We start from the raw sequence: 18,874 nt of genomic DNA on the forward strand, positions 1-18,874 counted from the left end.
TACATTTTAAAAGCTGAATGGTTGTTTCTTTATTTTCATGTACCAGGACTTTGTAGCTTGCTTTCATCATTCCAAAATAGTGTGATCCCACAGTCCTGAAGTAGAATGGCTCTCATGGCCTTCCAGCAGAATGGAACTCTCTCAGGGGAACCAATCCCTTCTGTGTGCTGTACCCTTCTCACTCATTCAGAGTGACTGCACCTGTTTTAATGAGAGAAAAAGTGTTAGGGATACAGTAAGATATATATTTTTTTCAAATTGAGCGTTTAAAAAAAAAATTGCAAGCACTGAATCTGGTCATTGACTGTTCAATTGAAGTTTAGATTAAAAACTGAACCTAGCAACCAACCACTGACTGTGCGCTGCTCAATCTATAGGAGCATATAAAATAAGTGTTATCCTATACCTTGAGGTTCTGAAAGCTTCCTGAGCATGACAATAGAATGTCTCTGGGGGAACCTGGGAAGCTGTGTCGACCGAAGCCTCAGATCCAATAAACAAGGCAATCCCTCCTGAAAAAGAAACCGTGTGATAGAAAGTGTAACACGTTGCTATAGTTTGTTATGAATGCCAAACTCTAATATTACTTAACAGGAATGTGGGACTTCAGATAAGTGGAAGTACTTGAATTAGCCTTCGCCTTTCCCCGCCCGCTGTCCTATTTTCAACTCTCAGCTGCATCTCGTCTAATCTGACGGGACAAATCTTATCTTCATCTCCATAGGCTAAGCAGTCACCCTACAAAGATATGCATTTTTCAGCCGGACAATAAAATATACATTCTGATGTAGCCTAATATCCGCTGGCTGACGAAAATATATACTTCCCAAGAGAGCATTAGATGAGAATTATATATACTGAACAAAAATATAAATGCAAAAATGTAAACAATTTCATTGAGTTACAGTTGTTAGGGAAATCAGTCAATTGAAATAAATGTATTAGGCCCTAATCTATGGATTTCACACGACTGAGCAGGGGAGCAACCATAGGCCCACCTAAATGGAAGCCAGGCCCCCACCTACTGGGGAGCCAGGCCCAGCCAATTAGAACGACTTTTTCTCTACAAAAGGTCTTAATTACAGACAGAAATACTCCTCAGTTTCATCAGCTGTCCAGGTGGTTGGTCTCAGACGATCCCGCAGGTGAAGAAGCCCGATGTGGAAGTCCTGGGCTGGAGTGGTTATATGTGGCCTGCGGTTGTGAGGCTGATTGGACGTACTGCCAAATTCTCTAAAATTACATTGAAGGCGGCATATGGTAGAGAAATTAACATTATATTATCTGGCAACAGCTCTGGTGGACATTCCTGCAGTCAGCATGCCAATTGCACCTACCCTCAAAACTTGAGACTTCTGTGGCATTGTGTTGTGTGACAAAACTGCACATTTTAGAGTGGCCTTTTATTGTATCCTGCACAAGGTGCACCTGTGTTATCATGCTGTTAAATCAGCTTATTGATATGCCACACCTGTCAGGTTGATGGATTATCTTGGGAAAGGAGAAATGCTCACTACCAGGGATGTATACAAATTTGTGAACAACATTTGAGAGAAGCAAGCTTTGTTTATATAGAACATTTCTGGGATATTTTATTTCAGCACCATGAAACATGGGACCAACACTTTACATGTTGCGTTTATATTTTTGTTCAGTATAATTAACCCATCATCAATGTGTGACCCACTGGCATTTTGTAAGAGGAAAATAAAGAGACAGGATTAATTTAATTTGCATGTAAAGGTTGTAACCTAGTCTGCCATGATAACCCAGTTGCAGTTATTCGTCAGGCCTATATTTTAGACCCACAATTACACCCGGTCCACAAACAAAGTAAAACATTTTTAAATTAATTGTTGATACCCTCCAATTAAATGTTGATATCGGCTTTATGGGACATGTTCATTCAACCTAATAGGAAGCATACAGAAATCAGGAGTTCAAACTGATTTAGTTCAAACTGATTTCAATTGTAGAAATTGAGGCTACCATGCAGCTTGGCCCCTTCCGCATATTCCCACACAGATCATGTTTTTCTCCTGTTCCCCTCCGTGCTCCCGCAGAACATCTATTCAGGCACATGGCGCTCTTATTAGTTCAGTGGCATTAAGCAAGTAAACAAAAGCCCAGTAGTTAGAGTTTGCGTCTCGACCGGGCGACTTCTGTTGACCCGCACAACACAATGTGTCGCCATGTCAAGGGGAGATGCTCATTAGCGCGATAGCAAACTTCCCCTCCCACAGTCGACGCGGTAAAACCTGTAAAGACATCCAGCGATTGAAGGCCTTTTATTCCACAACTACGGCAGACTGCGGGATAAGCCATAGGCTATCACAGGTAAGGAAGCAGAGACTCCCTTTTCTCCATCTATGGAAAGCATCGAATTGTGTTAACTTGTAGACACTGCACCCTAGGGGTAGGACGTTGGGCTAGTGGTTTCCTAAGAATACAAACGCTTTACAGAAAATGTCAAAATATATATATTTTTTCAATTTATTATTTAGCCCAAACGTTTATAACGTGAAACATTTTAACATTCAACGTTTTACACTTTTCCGCTAAACAACGATTGTAAAAATGAAGCAATGCACATCAATGTGGCACCAATTTGGATTTTTCAGCAAATATATGGAGTGCAAATACTTTTCCTTTGAAACATCAAACGCTTATTTACGCATATACGACACGAAATGTGACCTATATCAAATCAATAATGAGCTTATGAACAGCAAGTCATAATTTGAGCAAATCCAATATAATAACCACGCAATCGTCAAAATAATGATAAAACGAAGAGGAGTGATCAAGATGCAAAGATGAAATCGAAGAATTTGAATAAGCTACTATTATTGTTGCTTGAGCATGTTAAGATGACAAATCAGTGAAAGATGTCCCACCAAATTAAAATAGCAGGTATTCAACGTCTCGCCAACAGGAGACAGGCCCTCATGCCTGTCGAATTGGTGTGGCCAGGAATTCCACCTTCACATGGGAGGCAATTTGTCACTGTCCTGTGCAGGCCGTCTGCACTGCTTACCATGACCTCTCAGCCAAAGAGACATTTCACTGTTTTGGTTTTCAAATATTTTATTTGTTGAGCATCTTCCAAGTGGTCAAATAACTTGACTGAGGAGTGACATATTGACGTGAACTAAATGGTGTTTATAGAAATATAGACAATTTCCAAATTGTGTGAGACTGTCTCAAATAATATTTGTTGCGCATCAGCAAGTATTTATAAGATGCCGTGAAATAATGAGCAAAAGTTAAAATCACGACTTCTATCCCACAAGAGTGATAGGCCTTTGAAGTAGGCCTATTGATCTATTGGCGTTAAAATAAAAGTGACGTAGCCTACCTGGAAAACATCCACCCCTGAGTCTATAGGAAAATTGTTATACCATTTTTTTGGTAAACACATTTGACACAATTAGTGACATTCACTTTAAAATGTTCATGATCATCGTGTTCCTTTTCACAAAATAGATTTCAAATAGGGGTATCAAGTGTATAGCTTCTACGGTTTGTATCGGGTTGTTTTACAAATGTGCAGTTTACGGGTAACAGCAACATCCAAACTCAAAACACTGAAGTGTGACTATCACAGCCTATCAACGCATGAATGTATAGATCACAGTTGCATGCGGTTGGGTCAATGTCCTTTAAAGCTCGCACGTTTATAATTTATAAAATGCCGATTACAACCTAAACAAAAAGGTTTAAAGTTGAGTGACTGGATCGGTGAACAAACAGTCCCTTGCATAATACACTATAGCGCTCTGCCAGCTGTCTTTTGTAAGTGGACAAGGGGTGGGTTTTCACGTGCAAGACACGAGGGCAATTTAAGTGTACGGTGTCCCTCGAAATCGTCAGGTAAGGCCGAAAGCAGAGGCAGACGTCATAGACACTTGTCGATTGCCTTGCTGACCATGAGAGATTGTGTGAAGAGAACAATAGATTTGGACCAAAACAGGCTACAACCACCTGCCAATTGACGAAAGTGCTGTCAGATTCAAACATCCTCTTTACACATTAATGGTGTCCTTGTTTTAACACGTTTAAAGACATGCTCAAAAGTTACAGGCTTAGATGTGGAGTAACCTCAAGCTATCAAGACAGAAACGTCGAGAATGTATTTAGTCAAATGTCAGTGGGAAAAAAAATATTGAGCAACCGAACTACTAACACGAAGACAGTAAAAAAAAAAAAAAGTTCCCCATTGATAGCGAATCCCAATGCAGCGCGATGTGTAACCTACTTAAAAATGCGGATACACATTACAGTACCATGGAGAGCAGCACCACAGCAATACATGAAAGGAAAAACGTCACTTATTGAAGTATGGCAAATAACTTGCATCTGCAGAAGACCGTTAGAAACTGTGTAAGTCCGTTATATTTGCTTGAACAAGTCTGCAAGTTATTCAATCAATTATTAAAACATTTGTTTGGGTTGTCCGATTTTTGTCCAAGCTTTTTGATGAAAAGCTTTTTGACATCTGCTTCATTTACACAATAGTTTATTTCCCATCACTTATAAGGAATTGATACAAAACGAAACCAGGGGAAAGTATAGGCCTGAAGCTCAGTTGACGTAGGGGGAAAACCTCCAGAATCGATGCTCAAATGTGTACAAATAGACCAACGTTGTACTGAATGTGTACAATGGTAACGAATCACAATCCATGGTGTACCTCAGTGATCGCTGCCAACGCAACAACAAATGTCACTTCCGATCTTTTTGACGATCCATAAGGCAGAGAACAAACAGCCCACATGTGAGACACAGAAAAAGATCAAATGAACCGACTGAAAAAGACGCGTCTTCTGTGTCATCAGCAGGCAGCGTATAGTGAACTAGCGAACCCAGGAGAGAGGGGCCGCCAAGCTAAAGGTTGAACAACTCGGGGTACGGCTCCAAGATCTGACTGCATCTAAAGTTCCAATTTGCAGCATAGAGTGGGGGGGAATGTTATTAGCCTATACATTGAGAATTACCCAACCGTGAACATGAGGGAAAGTTTTCATGAGAATCATCAGCTTGTGACGGGGGGGGGGGGGGGGGGGGTTCAGGGTCCACAAGAGCGCCGGTAAACCCACCAACGATTTCCAAGGAATAGTTTGTTTCTTTCTCTACGCATAGCGATCTCAGTGTGTTAGAGATACACGAAAGGGCAAAAAAAAAACAACAACATTTAAATCAGAGATGAACGAGGGTACTTACTGTTCACAACCCTATATGGCATCAGTGTGCACTCAAGATTAAACACATTTTACTTAACAGTTTCGACTAGACTAATGAAAATATTGTTTCCCCCAATCCATTTCACCAACGTGTAGAGATGTAAGTAATTTATGTACGTACTGTAGAAGCAAAATGGGCGGCTTATAGTAGACAGTTCATGCAGACTGCCAAATTCCATGCATGGCATGGAACGCAAACCTTTTTTTCCCCAAAAAATTATTCACTTATGGACCACATGAAACGTGAGCAAACATTCTGCATTGTCCACATTCTCAAATGTGTTCGTAAATTGAATAATAATTGTTTATCATTATCAGCGATGTTATAGTCTACACTTTATTGATGTTATTGTAACTATGACAAAGCTAGAGCCAGCAATAGCCTAATGACTCACATTGTCGCGATATCCTCCACAAGGCAGGCAAAGAAAACTGAATAAGTCGTGAATGGCTTTTCTGTGCCACTATTTTCACTGTGCAGATTATCAGTCGGAGCATCTACTTATCATGCTTTTCATATTCTATTTAGTCTCACCATTGTTCTCTTTAAGAACCGGGGTATTTTTTTCTGCCAGTCTTAAATTAGTGTTTTCAATTCGATGAATTCAACATTTGTTTTTTCCTGTTATTGTTCATTTATAGAACTGTCTCCTGTCTGACACCGCAGTCAGTAAACTTGGCTATTTCCTATTTTACATCCTCCCATACATAAATTATTTCATTTCAGTCCGATAATGAAAGAAGCTTTACACAATGAAACCCTATTACAACGTCTTTATTCTAATTTTCACTATTAGATAAGGGCATTATTTGTATAGACAACTTCCCGCAGTCTTGCTCTTTTCAATATGAGTGAACACTGGCAAATGTCGTTTTGTTATCTGGGCAAGTCTAGTTTTGACATTTGTTAAAACGCCCCCCTCCCTTGGCACAGCATGTACATTATGAGGGATCCATCTGTTTAAAGTTGCTTAGAATACTGTCCCGTGATGCAGTAGGTAGTGCGTGATGTAATTTCGCCGCAGATATAAATATCGTAGACGAGGGAAAAGTGGCATGGCTGAGACGCGCTTGCCTAGACCGCCAACACTTCAACTGATACTTGGACAAGTTCGACTCGAATCTACACACGTTACCTCCGAGAGGACAGTCATACCAAGCAATAATAGATGTCGCACCAACGGGAACTCATCTTTGTCTTGGAATGAGCGTCTTTCGTTGCTTTTTTTCATTCGTTCGTTTTTTCTTATTCGGAGTTCGACGTAAAGACCGGCACTGGGGTGATATTTTTAGTCCTTTAAACTCCCTCAAACACTGTAGGCTACTGCAGTGTTGGCAAGGATGGCTTTTCAATCGGCCCTCTTACCAATATTGGTCTTGGGACTGATGACTAGTTTGGTGCGTTGTGCCCCCTTCCCTGGCAGGCTGAATGGCACAGTGGAACGACACTGGGAGACACTCTACTCGCGGTCCTTGGCTCGGATCCCCGGGGAGAAAAGAGAGATAAACCGGGACAGCGACTATCTTATGGGCATTAAACGGCTACGACGCCTTTATTGCAATGTAGGAATTGGGTTTCATATTCAAGTTTCACCCGATGGGAGAATAACAGGAGTGCACAGTGAAAACCGTTACAGTAAGTTCAAAGTGATTATTTCGACTTTTCTCGCATTAGTTGCATATGCCTCGTGCTGTCATTCCCAACCTGATCTCTGGCCTGTCTGGTCATTCCATGCACTTATAGCCCGTTCCCGTGCGAACCATTGGTATTAGAATAGACCTAGGCTATTCATAAAATGAAATCCAATATTTCATATAACATATTTCATGCAATCAATTATAAAACAATATTAATGACTTACGCCCCCAAACATTATTTATAAAAGCACACGTTTTTATGTGTCACTTGTGTATTCCAATTAGCCTATACTTATTTGAAGTGACTGCTAGATTGTGTCTTCATAAACATATTATCGCGATGAATATATGGCATATTATGTGATAGTGTCAGTGTCGGGGCAGGGGTCTCTTGGCACGGTTTGAAATGCCTCACCAATGTGTTTAATTTGAAAGTGGAATAGATAGGACTTGATTGCAGGATTAGAATGTGATTCTTATTTCACTGCTGATGAAATATGTTGTCTGTGTGGCATCGGTGACATGCAGTGCTATGCTAGCAATCTAAAAAGCGATGCTCCTATTAAATAAATAGGCCTAAGTGTCTTGTGTCAAAGGAGCGAATAAGGTGGGCATGCGTTGGAACATCTGGAGGCTAAAAATGACGTGTGGGTGCTTTCCACTCTGAAACCAGTGTCTGAAATCAGAGATTTCTAGGAACCAAGCCAAGATCCAATAAGTCCTAAAGTTAGGACGGAGATAAACCCATATGTTAGGGTAAATTAACCCCTTGGCCTTGCGTGTCAAATTAATGTCCGCTCGAGACAAAGTCATATTCGATTACACTTGCAGACACAAATAACAAACATTTAATTGTCTAACAGTTGTCATTGCAAATATGATCCTGTATCTTCTCAACGACATAATGTGACAAATACGCCCCGATCGCCTATATCGACAAGGTCTGCCTATGAATGTAAAGGTTGTTTTGTGTTGCCTTGGCCTATTTTGAGACATGACATACAATTCAAGCGAGATACATTACATAGATTCTGTTTGAACAGTTCTAGTCGCCATAAAAACACATTCAAAAAGGGAGTCAGACATTCTGGACTCAAAAGTGACATATGATGCTTCAGTTTGCACACTTTTAACAAAAAGGCACAAGAACAGCATCAGAGGTCCATAGGCCTGCTTGATTGACCTGATCTGTAACAAATGATGTGTCAATGTGTGTTAATGCACTGGCAAACATTTCCTGTAAAATGTACAGTAACTTACTGGCAGCAATTGGCCAGTAGGTTACTCTAATTTATTCTACAGTACAGCTACTGCTATCCATTTTATGGTACCAAAAATGTTACTGTATATTACTGGAAATACCCCTGCAGCGACATATTACCCAGTGTTCTTAGCAAGTTTTCATTTAGTTCATTCAACGGTGCTCTTGTCCTTAACAACTTATAGTCAGTGCATTCAACCAAGGTCGATAGCAAGTAAAAAGTCATAGCACATAAACATGTCTGTAACCGTTACTGAAAATGTTGTTGTAGTTGAGGATACATTGATCTTCAATATAATTGTAATTACAACAAGATATCTTGTCAATACAATACTGAGATATTCATGGTAACTTGATTGCAGAGCAATGAAATACAGTGCAAGACATTAAAAGTGACTATTAAAACTGTAAGAAAATGATTTCTACAGTATTTTACTGTAATTTCAAGGGATTCGAGCAAGCAAGTTGGCTGTATGCATTTGTATATTACAGCATATTAATGGTGCTTTATATCACTTGCACTTCTAGAGGCTGAAACAAAGTCTTCCAAACTGGCCGATTACAGGGCAAATCAGGTCAAACGGACCTGGGTAAATATTCAACCATTAAAAGGTTTATAAGACCCGCTACCACTCTGATCTGTTCACTATATATACATTGAAATTGTCAGGGAACTACTACCACATATCACTTAAATTGGTACAGGACTCTCGCTATCAGATGCAACAAATATAGCCACAACAAGGCACGCCTTAAAATATGTTAATGAGCCAGCGATTCTTTCTCCTCCCACAATATTTCCCCCACAACGCACAATATTTTACAGTATGCTGCAGTAAATACATAGCAAAACAGTACTTTATTGTTGAATTGCATTGAATATTTAATATTCACAATTGCTCATTTCATTATATATTACACAATACCAACTGATATTTGGTGTTTTATAATCATTTGCACTTTAGGCCTTAACAAAAGCGTCTACATTTCCAGTGACTACAAGCCTTTCTTGGAGGATGCATGCTTGCACATAAAATAACATTTTATGTTCTTTCTGTCTCCAGAAAAGAGTGAAATCAACTAACGACGTGTTATGAAGTTAATTGCTTGTGAACCACATGCAAGACTATTTGTTTTCTTCTTTCCAGGTCTCCTTGAGATATCTCCAGTAGAGAGAGGAGTTGTGACAATCTTTGGCGTCCAAAGCAGTCTATTCGTGGCAATGAACAGCAAAGGGAAGCTGTACGGATCTGTGAGTGTACGAGATGATTTACGGTTGATTTCTGCCGGGAGATGTTATTATCGGTAGCCTACTCGATGACATGTCACCATTTGAGCTGTAGCAACCACTTCCTCTGCTACATACACCGCAGCACCCCCGACAGCTCCTTTCCGCGTCACATTGTTGGGCTGGGTTATGGCATGTTTCCAGTGCCTGGCCGTGTTTTCATTGTGGGCCGGATAAACCCAGGAACGGTAGCGCAGTAGATCATTCAGACTGCGCATTCCATTCTTAGCATTGCCAGCCACCACATACACCTACTGTCTTTCTCAGAGTAAAGATAAACTGTCCCAAAAGACCACCCACACACACTGCCTATAGACCCCACCACACAGCACATTCATGAATGTTCTTGATGGGAAGTTAAATAGTTGGATTGTGGCTCTTACGTCATCGGTTTTAACCACCTGCCCCAGTTATACCAAACAAAAGCATCAACAAATGCAAAACCAAGCAGTCAAATGGACTAACATACCCCATGTCATTCATTAAAGGATATATGGAATATAACATTATACAATATTTTGTCAAGTTTCAATTTCCACAAAGTAGGTCACGTCTAGCTCTTGTCTATGCTGTTATACTGCTCATACTACACCTATAGCCTATAATTAAACATTTTTCTAATCTTCTCTGTTTTAGGTTCATTACAACAACGAGTGCAAATTCAAAGAAACTCTCCTGGCAAATAATTACAATGCTTACGAATCGGTGGCATACCCGACGATGTACATTGGACTAAGCAAGACCGGTAAAACAAAAAGGGGAAACCGAGTGTCACCAGCCATGACGGTGACGCATTTCTTGCCAAGAATCTGAGTCACTCAGAAATAGACTTAACCTCAACAAAGGTGGGGTGAGGGGGACTCAAAACCATGCACTTTTAACTGGAGTTTTATGCAAGACTAAGTGCATCATCCTGTTTAAAATGTTATGTATAAGTTTGTATATCAGTTTATTTATTATGTAAAACAATTTTGTATTTGGGCGGGAAACAGGTCCTCATGTCAGGGGGAATTTCAGAAATCAACACATTTATTTATGTTTTTTAATTTATCAGACGTCTGCTGCTATTAAGTGTATGGGTAAGTGAGATTCCTTTGTTGAATTATGGTTTTCTTTGCACTGTTTATAGACAAAATATTCTACAGCGACAGAGCAAAGGATACTTTTGTATGACTTATTTTTCTTCTATGGAATTAACTTCTAAGTCTTAGACCGATGTTCAAACAAGGGAAATATCAAATGATTGGTTTTAGAAGCAGAAGCAATTGTCCAATGGCAGGACTCTTTGTAGGCATTGGAGTCTAATTGAAACAGTATCAGCTTACTACTGGTTACAGAATGAGCCGCGTTGAAGTCCTATCCTCTCAAATCTGTTTTTAGCTCTGCCAGGGGGTTGAACTTTGAACTTTTCTGCAGTCAATCTTTGTCAGATCTATAAGACTCTGGATAGAGAGAGGCATCTTCTTGACATTGTATAAGCAGAGAATTTGAGAGTTTATAGGCAAGGTCAGTGTGCTGACACAAACGGCAGAAACCATAGCCATGGCTCTATAACATACAGCTTTTATGAGGGGAAGTAAAAAAAAAAAATCAAAGTCCTCAGCTGTATAGAGGATAAATGGATCCCAAAATTATTATTTGAAATCACCACAAGTTCAGCATCAGAGCTCCTCCCTGAGTGCAAAAAAAAGAAGGCAAGATAATGTAATGATTGTCACAGGTTGTTTTCCCCAAGTGTGTACACCGAAAAGGTATACTTTTTTTTGGGAGGGGGGGCATGCATTGCCTCCCATTTCTTCCCATTGTCCCACTGTCCTTGTTATCTATCCTCTACCTCACATAATCAACAAATCCCCTCAAAACTTTTCTAGAGTTTGTCCTGAAGTAATTTTGTTGAACCAGTTTGAGATTAGCCCTAATCTTCTCGGAGCACCATGCCATAGGCAGAAGTTCAGGCAGCCATTTTGTCCCAGTTGCGCCTTGTCACGTTTGAGCTATCTTTACCCTGTGATTTACTTTTAGAAAGGATGATCATGGTGGGAATATTTACAGACAGCTGTTAGACTGCACTATATGCTTAACCGGTAACCCTATATTTTTCTCTATATATTTTGTAAATATAACCCCTGGTAACTGGCGGAGCATAGCGATGCTCCTTCAAAAAGTCTGTTATTCCTCCTTTGGGATCATTCATTCACAGACGAAGGGGATTGACCAGGAGATGGCCCATGCCAGAGGGTGTCTCTCCCTCTGTCTGTAGTCCCAGTCGGTATTCACGTAATAATAAGGAATTCCCTCCACCACAAATTGTGGAAAACCAACATTCTTTCCTATTGACCTCCATTGTAAAAGAGGCAACTTTCTTCATGTTTTTTTTACAATGTCGAAAAGCTGCTGTGTTCAACGTAACCAGGTCAAAAAATCCAGACCTACGGTTCGCAATGCTCCCACGTAGGAAAATAGAGCCTGCGAGAAGAGCCCTGTGCTGGGGCTTCAGGCTATTCGGCGTGGGAGAGAGCGGGAAATCTGGGGACCCGGTGTCCAAGAAGGCTACACGTAGCTATGTGTGTGGAAAACATTTCATCACAGCCAAGACATTTAACTTGTTTAGTATAGTCCATTTGTAACTCCACTCAATACTTGTAGCTGTATAATCCATGTGTTTGTGTTGTTAGTTTTGGCTAATGTTAGCTAGCTACCACTCACGTGGCTGCTAGCACTGTCATGAAAAGGGGCATAAGGGAAGACCTACAATGTTACGTTTTTTGTTTTGTTCTATAAGTAGTGAGAACACTAGGAAGCTGGCCATGTTGAAAAGTTATCTTTAGGCATGTTGTACTTTTCGTAAATGTTGTTTTGTAATTGACTAAAACAAGCAGACAACAAGAAAGTTGCATTTGAAAAAGGTAACGTTTTTACTCTGAGCTAACAGGGCAACCTATGTAACCACCGGATTTTCCCCCCACAAGCGGGCAGGGCTGCAACGTTCTATCTAATACCGACTGGGACTATTAGAATAGTTCTAGATTGTACGATGGTGTTCATTCTCTTCTGAGAGGGTTCCATCTCAGGTTCAACATTCCACATACCATGGCAGTTTACAAGGTAGAGTACTGATTTCAGACAACTCAAACTGGAAGCGAAGGCCCATTGTTTTATATTCAATATAACAAAAGTAACAATAGCGTCCAAATCCTGAGAAATCTAACGAGGCGTAACTTTTGACACAGCAAATAGCTTTTCTAAATGCATCTCACTGGGTAGTAGTAAAAAATAGAATGGCTGAGGCTCCAGCAAATATCTCAGGGTGTTGTTGGTGAACTCTCGGTGTCCATTTCTAAACACCTGCTGTAGAAGTCTAGGTCTCCCGTAAAACAATCCTAACCTAGATCCCGTCTTGCCCTTCAAAAAAAAAAGACACGAGCACACGGCAGCCAAAATGAGTCAAGACTATGATGCTCTTGTATACCATCCAGCTCCTGAGACCGACTGGTCAGAGAGCTATTGAATGCTGTACCAAACTTAATATTGTCACATATGACCTGGACGCTCAAAACACCTGTTGGTAATATTATTTAGTCACCCGAGACATCAGGCTGCACTGCCAATCTCATAACTATTTTCCTTTGCCACAGCTGTGCCAAACATTCCTCAACAGACTGTTTTGCATGGCTCACCATAATGTTTACAAAAAGACTGAGAAGCCACTGGCAAATATTCTGGTGACCTCTCCCATCGACCCTGTTCCAACCCCAGGAGAGTCACCTCATTTGCTTACACAGCAAGTGCACAAGCAACACAACACACGTGTACAAGCAACACAAACACAATGATCGGAGAAGTGCACCGTGTAGACGAGAGTTTGAACAATTGTTCAGACATTTAAATCTATCCCTGAATCTATCTGATGAGACGGCACAGAGACAAGAACTTCAAGTGCAGAATAACGAGCATGTTTTCAGTGTTAAATGGCCATCATCTATTGTCTCCTCTGGGCGCTCATTTCTTCCACTGCGGTGCGGTTTCTGCACCCATTGGAGGGCTCTTGGGTCTCAAGTAACAAGTGCTTTGAGTCCTGTGGTCTTGTTACTCATCATCTCTATTATCTGTAGTTTTATACAGGTCTTGTTAAATTATTTTGACGTATGTGCTGTGCACATGACTAATGCCTAACTTAAATTTGAAGTTAATAAAACTCCCAATGTTGTAAAATGACTCTTTCTTGTCTGAACCCTTGTTGGAACATGTCTTCACAGACTATAACATAGGGTTTCAGGATTCCAATGGCTCTCTAAAGCACAGAGTTTCACATCAAATTCTATTTTATCTACCGCACTACAATACACACTATTCAATGGCAAAACCAGAAATGTATCTGTCAAACTGAGGAGAGGAAAGCAAGTTACGTCAATTCCAAGTTATTTCTTTGCTGAACTGTCCATTTTGATAAATGCCTCAAAGACAAATGGCCTTGGAAGAGTGAGACAGGTGTGGCCACTCAATACACATATATTTCTGTCCACTGGGTAGCTCGAGCTAAATGGAGCCTCGTCTTTGCCTGAAAGAATGACAGCTTTCTGCTCCAGTAAACGGAGGCTGCAATGTTTAAGGATTGTAAACAATCCCTAAAAATAGTGGCTACACGCCATCCATCTGCCCTGACTTGATTGTCTGTCAACCAAATAAACATCCATCAACCCACGGGCCAACATGTCTTTCTATTTCAGATGTGCCTTTCAAGTTCTGTAAAACACAAAAGGACTTCACAGAGACAGCCAGGGAAACCTGCAACGATTTGTTCACTAACAGAGATGGGTAATTGAACGGTTGTCCGATGGCGCTATGTAAATAGGCAGCGGAGTGTTGGAGGATTCCAACGAGGTAAGGATGAAGGCAGCCATTCTACATTTCCAATGTGACTTTGTCCCTCTGCCCTAACAGAGTTCAGTGAATACTAGGGGTTGGGCACTGGGGAACACAAGGCATGTGATGTGAGGTAGAGTATCAAAATCTTTGTGAAATAAACAAGTCATACTAAAAATGTATTTAGCAACAACAAAAAACGCTAAATAAGTAATATTGCGGAATTGTGAATGGCACAAACAATCACCACAAACTCTGTTTTTCCCTGCCAAAAGCTATTTAAGACTGACAACTGCATACTGCACACCCCCCAACATACACACAAATCAGTCTATTTAACGCCAAGATCATCAAGTGTCTAAAGCCATCCGTGTAGATGCCAGTTGTAAAGAATGATTAAAACATCACGCTGCAGTGGGATGGGGCCAGGCGTGTTGCTGACTGGCAGGGGCACCTTGAGCACTTAGTTATCTAGGCCCCCTCACAGAGTCCCTGGATTCCATGGGTATCGCACCTCCTAAGCCCCAGCTTATAGGGTTTTGCTGCTTTATCCAGCCCGGCAAACACAAGTGAAGCCTAGGTCTTTAACGCCAGCGAGACTGGATCATCTCTGAGGGGAAAAGGGGGCAATGAGAGGAGATGGATGAAGCGGGACGGGGCTCAATTGTTCTCTACTGTCATAACAAAACAAGATTGTGTGGGGCTATCTATCCCTCATAAGCGCAGCGGCAGAGAGGATATAATGGACATTTTTCTACGGTTGCATTATTCCCTGCTAATCAACCACAATATAGATGCTTCAGATTAACTAACTTCTCTCAAGACATCAATGAGTGGAGTTTCTTTTTTTATATCTATGGCACTATGACACTGTTAATTGGCTAAATAAAACAGCGAGGCGCTTAAGCACATCAGCCAGACGCAAGGAAATTCAAATAGCCACACCTGGCCTAAAACCACATGCAAACAACCGTTTGTGTTAACAAACACCTGGTGTACTATCAGGTGACTGGCTCCTCGGCATAACCCTTGGTTTAGCTTTATTCAGCCACGATAATAGGAGGCATCTTTAGCAGACCGAGTGTGGTTGGCAGAACTTGGCACATAGGAGAGCACGGTGTGGGTGTGTCACGCTGCTGCCCATTTCAGAGGCGTATTATTACATCACATAATGTTTCAGTGTAACACAGTAAAACCTTGGTAGTGTCTCACTTGAATGTACTGCGACACCGAGTCATGGAAAGGTGTATATTTTTGTTCTAAATGGCTAAATCTATGGATTGAATTAGCCAAAACTTGACTTGAAGTTCAGTACCTTTCTTCAAGTCGAAATGCATTCCACCCATAACGTTTGCGCTGCGGTGACAAGCGCGGGATATGGCTCAAAAACGTACCTCAATCCAGGGATGGAAGATGTCATTGTACACTTAATTATCCCATTATCCAAAATGACAAATCGAGAAGATTAAAATAGTGCTTGGTTTAACAAACAATTAAACTGCCATTTGCGTCCTCATGCTAGGCTAGCTTTAGCATTTACTAGCGTAAGGACGAAAAATGCTGATTCATTGAAAACGAGCAGTATTTCAATCTTCTTGATTTGTCATTTCGGATAAATCGGATTGAGGTACGTTTTCGAGCCGCATCCCCCGTTCGTCAATGCGGTGCAAACATTATGGGTGGTGTGCGTTTCGACCTGATAGGAATCAGATGTATTTACTGTTGATCCTCAGGTCGGCTAGGATTAACAGTCCCCCAGTATTCCACCTGAAGATAAAACTCAAAACATTACAGAGAAAAACAATCAAACAGGCTTTGGGTCAGAATGCAAAACACCAACTAGGTACAAATGCATACATCCCTACCAGAATCTTAAAATGTGTGCTGAAAATATGTCTGAGAGAGAGAGAGAGGGGGGTGTCTGTTTGAGATCCTCCAGATGTTTGCCTATAAAGACAAAGTACTTCAAAAGGTGCTGAAAAGACTCCACCCTCTTTCACTTCCATGCTGTGTAATGCTTTTAGTCCTGGGGCATTTAGGAAATGACATAGACCTGTAATCAAATCAAATCAAATCTTATTTGTCACATACACATGGTTAGCAGATGTTAATGCGAGTGTAGCGAAATGCTTGTGCTTCTAGTTCCGACAATGCAGTAATAACCAACACGTAATCTAACTAACAATTCCAAAACTACTGTCTTATACACAAGTGTAAGGGGATAAAGAATATGTACATAAAGATATATGAATGAGTGATGGTACAGAGCAGCATAGGCAAGATACAGTAGATGGTATCGAGTACAGTATATACATATGAGATGAGTATGTAAACAAAGTTGCATAGTTAAAGTGGCTAGTGAAACATGTATTACATAATCATGGGGCCGATAGTTGCCATTTCAGCAGAAACAGTGGAGGCCATGGGCCATTTCCCTTATTTCATGCACAAACAAATTTCCTTGGAGATTTAGAAGATGGTTAAGCCTACTTACTGGGGAACTAGAACATGACTAAGTAACACATGCGTATTATGCAGCCAATGACATCACTCTGTGTGTGTCAACTTGTTTTGCCGTTTTCCCAATGCACTACAATAGCTGTGCATCTTATGCACAAAATCCATCTGCGGTTTATGGAGGGACGATGGTATCCTTTATATGCTCTACTCTTTTCTCTCAGAATATTTATATTGTAAGACAGTATTTTTGAATGAGCCCCAAGAGGAGTGGCCTCAGTAAATCTTGGGCAACAGGATCAACGCCACGTTACGCTATGTTATCCTATGTTACAATAAAACTACAATATATGTGTAATAACGGATGGAAGTTGCCTGCCAGTGAGTGCATTAGCAGAGCAATCAACTCTCATTCGATGGGACATCAAGATGACCACATAGGTCAATAGTGCTGTAGATCAGTAGGCCCTATGAATGTCACATCCTCTGCACTGAGCGTCACACAGAAGCCATGGATTCATTTCAGCATGACATCATTTTTCTAAAGTCTTTCACCAGACAGTTCGGCCTGGCAAGAGAGACTAGTTTAAACTGTGACTCAAGCAGTGCAATGAACATTACTCACTCATCCAAAGCATGAAGGCGTTCTCTCAAATGCCACCATCAGGTAACAGCACAGGATTGCAGTGCAGGCCTTCAATTGCCTGTTGATGGGGCCATTGGTCAAGGCACGCGAACTGACTCTTACTAAGAGGTCTGTAGCAAACAATTCGCGAGGTCTACCAACAAGTATACCAAAAACACAACGTTTTTGTCGCCATTCGATCATCAGAGGGCAGGAGCCAGTGTGAGACTATGGGCATGATACTGATTGACAAGGCATACTGATCAAAAGTAAAAGACAACATCAGCATGGCAATATGACTTTTCCTTTTCGGTATGCCTACAATTAAATGTAGCTATAAAAGGGTTAAGGCTACCATCTCATCTCGTTAACTAGCCTAGGTTCCCCTACTCACCATCAACCTCTATCACCCTGAACAGACGAGAAGACAGTTGGCCTCCGTGCAAATAAGTATGGCAAATGCGCAGTACACCAATTCAAGGCGTAAAAGTGCGCAAAAGCAGGCCTTTCCTTTCCAACATACTTGTGAACTTTGAAGACGTCATTAGCGCGAACTTCACCAACCAATTGCATGTGTCAAGGTAAGACTCCAAAACAGTCTTCGTGAGCTTCATGAATTTAAAATTGATAATGTGGTATTGTGCGCCACCTAGTGAGTATAATGACATGGACCACTGAGTGAAAAATAATCTGGTTTACAGAATTAGGCTATTTATTTTAGGCAGAGCACGGTCTGTAGTGGTTAGCCAGTAATCTTCAAGTAGTCTCCCGTTTAGTCGGTCAAATCATAATGTTATGAATAAAGTTAAAGACTTCAGTTTCATAAGGAATTCAAAACATTCATTTTGACAAATGTTGGCCTACTGGAATAAGGTACTCACCGAGAGATGTTGTCTCGACTGTCCACACAGTTTTTAATACTACTTGATCTGGCATACTGCGCTTTGAAATGTCAGTCCTCGGCTGCATTTTCATGAATGGGGATATTTGCTCTAAATTACTGTTTAACTTCTATGTAGCCTCCATTTCACAGTCCACCGAGGAGTTGACCACGAGTGCACACTAAACATCGGAAACCCTCGGTCAAAATCAGATAACAGAGGGGTAAATCTGTTATTTGTGCTAGTTGACCAAGTCCAACAAAGACAGATATGCTCCTGTGCCAGAGCTGGTTTGAATTACACATGATTTGTACCCTGGTATTTAGTGAAATAATGGAACGCTCCCCCTGATTGAGCAATGGCAAACCGGATTGAATTACTATAGCCTAATTTAAAAAGGTTGTTGTTATATTATAACGACGAGTGGATGGCTATACTTTAATCCTGTAATTCACTTTAACTTCTCAAGACCTTATGAATTACGCAGGGCTATAAATCAAATGGAATCTGCATATTTAAACAAAACATATCATTATAATCAAGTAATTCTAATACTATATGATCATCCATGTTTTGACTTTGATAACTAAAGGGCTAACTGTTCTTATAAATCCTTGG

The 18,874-nt window shown here is 40.8% G+C and overlaps 1 protein-coding gene and 1 long non-coding RNA gene across 2 annotated transcripts; one reads left to right on the forward strand and one right to left on the reverse strand.

Annotated features, from left to right (window-relative positions):
- Positions 1 to 18,419, reverse strand: LOC135547178 (uncharacterized). Its single transcript, XR_010456675.1, has 3 exons — positions 18,257 to 18,419; positions 407 to 512; positions 1 to 201 (listed from the first exon to the last, which is right to left on the reverse strand). It is a non-coding gene; the product is annotated as an uncharacterized LOC135547178 (long non-coding RNA).
- LOC135557413 (fibroblast growth factor 4B-like) lies at positions 6,585 to 10,243 on the forward strand. The gene is made up of 3 exons (XM_064990694.1): positions 6,585 to 6,879; positions 9,291 to 9,394; positions 10,067 to 10,243. Exons 1-3 carry the CDS (start codon positions 6,585 to 6,587, stop codon positions 10,241 to 10,243), a joined length of 576 nt encoding a protein of 191 aa, XP_064846766.1.
- Positions 18,420 to 18,874: the final 455 nt, after the last annotated feature.

The sequence above is a fragment of the Oncorhynchus masou genome, chromosome 1 (assembly GCF_036934945.1).
Source record: "Oncorhynchus masou masou isolate Uvic2021 chromosome 1, UVic_Omas_1.1, whole genome shotgun sequence".
Lineage (NCBI taxonomy): Eukaryota > Metazoa > Chordata > Actinopteri > Salmoniformes > Salmonidae > Oncorhynchus > Oncorhynchus masou.